Raw genomic sequence first — 6077 nt, forward strand, 5'->3', positions numbered from 1 at the left:
TAAAGGAAGTACTTAAGTAAAAAATACTTTGAAGTACTATTTAAGCAGTTTTTTGGGGGTATCTGTACTTTACTATTTAAATTTTTGTCAACTTTTACTTTTACTCCACTACATTCCTAAAGAAAAGAATGTACTTTTTACTCCATACATTTACCTGACACCCAAAAGTACTCATTACATTTTGAATGCTTAGCAGGACAGGGAGATGGTCCAATTCACGTACTTATCAAGAGAACATCCCTGCTCATCCTTACTTCCTCTGATTTGGCTGACTCACTAAACACTCTAAATTATGTCTGAGTGTTGGAGTGTGACCCTGACTATCCTTAAATTAAAAAATTTAAAATAAAACATCTTGCAGTCTGGTTTACCTGATATAAGCAATTTGAAATGATTTATACTTTTACTTTTGATACTTAAGTATATTTTTTAAATTACATTTACTTTTGATACTTAAGTATTTTAAAAATCAAATACTTTTAGACTTTTACTCAAGTAGTATTTCACTGGGTGACTTTCACTTTTACTTGAGTCATTTTTTATTAAGGTATCTTTACTTTTACTCAAGTATGACAATTGTGTACTTTTTCCAACACTGCACAGTGATGACATTCTGCGTGAGTAAGTGTTTAATTATCGATGCAATTGCCTACATGTAAGCGATGTGAAATGGCTAGTTAGCGGTGGTGCGCGTTAATAGCGTTTCAATCGGTGACGTCACTCGCTCTGAGACTTGAAGTGGGGTTTCCCCTTGCTTGGTAAGGGCGGCGGCTTTTGTGGAGCGATGGGTAACGATGCTTCGTGGGTGTCAGTTGTTGATGTGTGCAAGGGTCCCTGGTTCGAGCCCAGGTTGGCGCGAAGAGAGGGACGGAACCCTGCAAGCTCAAGTTAGTTCTGTTGACTAATCGCAGTTGTCTTAAAAAAAAAAATGTATGACCTGATTAGAACTGGTCCCATTATAGCCCATATAAAACCGTTTTAAATTACAGCTGATTTCTTACTTTGTCATACCCTAGAACTAGGGTCCGGAGTTTTTCCTGGTTCCTGGCCTACCAGATCAGGATAAACTTTGGGCCCCAGGGAAACACTCTTGTGGTGTCACCTTTGAAATCACCTCACAATGTTACAAATGAAGAATTATAAACTGAATGTTGATTGAATTAAAGCCCTGAATGTTCATTGGCTGACAGCCATGTGTATACAAAATATTTATTTTTACTGCTCTAATTACATTTGTAACCAGGTTATAATAGCAATAAGGCACCTCTGAGGTTTGTGGTATATGGCCAACACAGCTAAGAACTGCCCTTAGCTGTGGTATATTGGCTATATGCCATACCCCCGTGTGCCTTATTGCTTAAATATATATGGTCTGTGTGTATCTCAAAATGTTGAACTAGTATTGCAACATTTTTAAATGGTATCTCGGAAATTCTAGATATTATCGACTTCAGTAAATATGAACTAGTCCCATCATTTATCTTTTTTCCATTATGCGTAGAAGCATTGTGGACTGAAAATTGCATTACTCAAGTACCAAGTTAGTAGCTAATTTTTCATTGTTCAATGAGTTCAATGAGACTTCAACTACAACTCCCAGAATTCAACAGCAACGCAGTAGGTGTATCCGGTGTCTTAAACTCATTTTACTTCCTCCCAGACATAACGACACGGGCAGCCCGAGAAAGAAAACGTAGCTAACTTTTAAAAGCAGCAATCGACAAGAGCTTTTCGGACAGTTTCATATTTTACAACAAAATCGGGGCATGTTGTTCGACGTGACTGAATATTGAAAAATCCGCGAAAAGTAAAGACTGAAACGCGTTGGCGGCTCAAGAAAGTTTGTGCGAGGGCCTGTAAACAACATGTCGTCCGCCTCACAGGCATCCTCTAGGCGGCAATGGTGCTATCTCTGCGATCTGCCCAAGATGCCCTGGGCCATGCTCTGGGAATTCAGCGAAGCTGTTTGCCGGGGATGCGTGAACTACGACGGGGCAGACAGAATCGAGCATCTAATTGAGACGGCCAGGCAGTTGAAAAGCAGCCACGGTGTTTTGGACGGAAGGTCCCCAGGCCCTCAGCAAGGCAAACCCAGCTCAGGTGGGCCAATGGAAGGAGGGAGGCAGCACGCAGAGCGTTTAGACAGGGTTAGGGGAGAGTATGGAGTTTCCCCCCGCCTCCCCAATGGTCTGCACAGAGCTGAGGATGTGAGTATGTCAGAAGGGAGCAGGCAGAGCCCCAACACCAGACGGGCTATGGCTGGGGCCATACCTGCTCTACATGGGACCATACCTCATGCTTTGATAGCCCAGGGGTTAGTGGGGCCCCCTCACGGCTTGTTGGCCCCCGTTTTAGGCACCAGGGCTGGGGTCCAACAGATGGCAGGCTCCTCTGGCCCTATAATGGGTGATGTTAGTAGGCGTCAGGTAGTGTCAGCCATGTCGCTGGGAGCTGGCGCCTCTGCTCTGGTGGGTCTGGAAGCAGGCTGGAGGAATGGGGAGGTCATGGCTGAGCTAGCGGAGAGCGCCAGGAGCCGGGCAGAGGGCTGGCCCAACCGCCCCAAAGTGGTACGAGAAGTCCTGGTGACCCTCTGTGGCTGTGCCCCCTTCAGCGTGCGCTTCAGGAAAGACCACAACTTGGTGGGGCGCATCCTCGCTTTCGAAGCCGGGGCTGGGCCCGAGTTTGAGCTGAAGGTGTTTGTGGAGTACCCCAGCGGCTCTGGAATAGTGTTCTCTGGCATCACGGAGCTGGTCAGGCAGATGTTCCGTGACTCTAACAAAGACGCAGGCAAAGCAGTGAACTCTGGGCTGCGCTACGTGGAATACGAGAGGCGGCAGGGCGCTGGGGACTGGCGTGCCCTCACTGAGCTCCTGAGTGATGGCGTGCGTTCATTTAAGGAGCCACCGATGCCTGAGGTTCTTCCACAGTTGTACGCAGATGGCGGCATGCCAATGGCGCCTGCCGTTCGCTCTGCACCTCCGAAGGGTGCTGCACGGCGACGCAAAGCATCCCCTGGCTCAGAAAACGGAGAGAGTGAAGGAAGGCCCATGGGGGATCACCCAGCCAGGGATCCCTGGCCTCGAGGTGCCTATCCAGGCATGGAGCCCCTGGGCTCAGGCATGCCCAACCCCCAGGACGGCCCACCCCGCTCCCACAGCCAGCCCTCACCCATCTCAGCGCTCATGGGAGTGGCCGACAGCCTGAGCTCCAACCAGATGTCCCGAGATGGCCCCGGCATGTCCTCGGCCCACTCCTCCGCATCTGGCCGCCCAACCAGTGGCAGTCCCTCCTCAGCCTCTGCCGCAGTCTCCCAGGCAGTTATGGGCCAAGGTGCCCAAGGGGGGCCAAGCACCACCAGCGTCGGGGAGTCTGGAAGCGGCACCCCAAGCGCCCTGCTCTGCTGCACCCTTTGCCGAGAGCGTCTGGAGGACACTCATTTTGTCCAGTGTCCATCTGTCCCGCACCACAAGTTCTGCTTCCCATGCACGCGCGGCTCCATCCGCAGCCAGGGCCCCGGAGGAGAGGTGTACTGCCCCAGCGGCGAGCGCTGCCCTCTGGCTGGATCCACCGTGCCCTGGGCCTTCATGCAGGGAGAGATCTCCACCATCCTTGCCGGAGACGGAGACGTGACGGTAAAGAAGGAGAACGACCCCTGACCCCGAAGTCCTATTGAGGTGAGAGGCTGATGACATCACTCTTTATATTTTTCCATAGATCTATTAGAGTAGTGATTCTGTTGCTAATAAAGATTGTAATTGTCCTCTTTCTCCACAGCGGGTCAAACAACACTTTAAAAGCACTTCTCTGATCTATCTCACCCGGAAGGTTCATCACATGTGCCTCACAACTGAATAACCACGCAAGCCAGGAGGCAACACAACAACCTTCTAAACAAGTTAGGAGGGCACCAGAACCATCGCTCCAAGAGGGGGGACACAAGTCTTTTCTGGGCTGGGCTGGGTTCATCTGCAGCGGTTAGTAGTAACAGTTTAAACGAGAAAATCTGGCACACATTATTCTTCATGTCCAACACAGCAGCAGAGGCTATTCAAGAGGCCTTGTTTTAAAAGCCCAGGATTGAAAGCACAGGTCTGCTCTTCAATATGACAATCTCTCAGCGTTTCAGATGTTTCTATATATTATATTTAAAAATATATATATTTAGTTGCATACTGTCATACAAGTGAATGATACTGATATTGAAAGTCCATGGGTGGCCAGAATCATGCAATTATTTGGACAGGAAAAATATAATTGTGAAAAAATAAATGGCAAAACCAGTAGGTCCTTAAAAAAAGCCATGGTTTTAACATTTTATTAACACCTACAATGTCTCTCCTATGTACGCTCCTTTATTACATATATTGTATGTCAAAAATGTGAATTTACTTTCAACGACTATGTAATTTCTACTTTTGATACAATACACATTTATATGTATGAGTTTATAGTGGTAAGAAGACCAAAGACTGCTTTGTGCGCTGTAATTTTATTGTATCTATGTATGCTGTACTTGCTGATAACCTCTGGCATCAGTCACTGTTTCATCTACCACAGAAGTAAGCTGGTTGTTTGTCTATTGACTTTTTCTGAAATCCTCCCAAATATATGTACGGTTAGATAATTAGCAACACATGCTTCAATGGTTAGCCCACGTACTCAAATGTGATCGAATGGGGTCAACTCTAATAAATTACAGAATATTCATTGCTCTTGTTTTTTTTCTTGCTCCCTTTTTGGTGGTGCAATTGCAGTTCTACCAACTTGTGATAGAAATTATACGCTTTGTTTACATTTATTGCTGAAAATGGTTCTGTATTTACAGCGAATTCAGAAAGTATTCAGACCATTTGACTTTTTCCAAATGTTAAGTTACAGCCTTATTCTAAAATGGATGAAATAGTTCATTTCCTTAAATACCCCATAATGACAAAGCAAAAACAGTTTTTTTGAAGTATTTATTTTTTACATAATTATTCAGTCCCCCAACTCAGTACTTTGTTGAAGCACCTTTGGCAGCGATTACAGCCTTGAGTCTTCTTGGGTATGACACTACAAGCTTAGCACACCTGTATTTGGGGAGTTTCTGCCATTCTTTGCAGATCCTCTCAAGCTCAGGTTGGATGGGGAGCATCGCTACACAGCTGTTTTCAGGTCTCCAGAGATGTTAGATCTGGTTCAAGTCTGGGCTCTGGCTGGGCCACTCAAGGACATTGAGACTTGTCCCAAAACCACTCCTGCATTTTCTTGGCTGTGTGCTTAGGGTCGTTGTCCTGTTGGAAAGTAAACCGTCGACCCAGTCTGAGGTTCTGAGCTCTCTGGAGCAGGTTTTCATGAAGGATGTGGCTCAGTAGAAGAGATGTGGCTCAGTTGGTAGAGCATGGTGTTTGCAACGCCAGGGTTGTGGGTTCGATTCCCACGGGGGGAATAAAAACAATGTATGCATTCACTACTGTAAGTCGTTCGTGATAAGAGTGTCTGCTAAATGACTAAAATGAAATGAAAATGAAGGATCTTTCCCTCCAACCTGACTAGTCTCCCAGTCCCTGCCCCTAAAAAAAAACATCCCCACAGCATGCTTCACCGTGGGGATGGTGCCAGGTTTCCTCCAGACGTGACACTTGGCATTTAGGCCAAAGAGTTCAATCTTGGTTTCATCAGACCAGAGAATCTTGATTCTCATGGTCAGTCTTTTGGGTGCCTTTTGGCAAACTCCAAGCGGGCTGTCATGTGCCTTTTACTGAGAAGTGGCATCCATCTGGCAATTCTACCATAAAGGCCTGATTGGTGGAATGCTGCAGAGATGGTTGTCCTTCTGAAAGGTTCTCCCATGTCCACAGAGGAACTCTGGAGCTCTGTCAGTGACCATCAGGTTCTTGGTCACCTTCTTGACCAAGGTCCTTCTCCCCGATTGCTGTTTGGCCAGATCTAGGAAGAGTCATGGTGGCTCCAAACTGCTTCCATTTAAGTGGCCACTGTGTTCTTGAGGACCTTCCATGCTGCAGAATTTGTTTGGTACCCTTCCCCAGATCTGTACCTCGACACAATCCTGTCTCGTAGCTCTATGGACAATTCCT

At 46.6% G+C, this 6077-nt stretch overlaps 1 protein-coding gene across 1 annotated transcript; it reads left to right on the forward strand.

Moving 5' to 3' along the window:
- The first annotated feature begins 1648 nt into the window (after positions 1–1648).
- On the forward strand, positions 1649–4707 carry LOC115154151 (interferon regulatory factor 2-binding protein 1). Its single transcript, XM_029700094.1, has 2 exons — positions 1649–3674; positions 3775–4707. Exon 1 carries the CDS (start codon positions 1866–1868, stop codon positions 3654–3656), a length of 1791 nt encoding a protein of 596 aa, XP_029555954.1. The 5' UTR covers positions 1649–1865; the 3' UTR covers positions 3657–3674; positions 3775–4707.
- The last annotated feature ends 1370 nt before the right edge of the window (positions 4708–6077 follow it).

This window comes from Salmo trutta, chromosome 19 (genome assembly GCF_901001165.1).
Source record: "Salmo trutta chromosome 19, fSalTru1.1, whole genome shotgun sequence".
Lineage (NCBI taxonomy): Eukaryota > Metazoa > Chordata > Actinopteri > Salmoniformes > Salmonidae > Salmo > Salmo trutta.

Bases quoted from the DNA above. Each gene is read 5' to 3' on its own strand.
- LOC115154151 (XM_029700094.1), top strand. From the start codon at position 1,866: ATGTCGTCCGCCTCACAGGCATCCTCTAGGCGGCAATGGTGCTATCTC.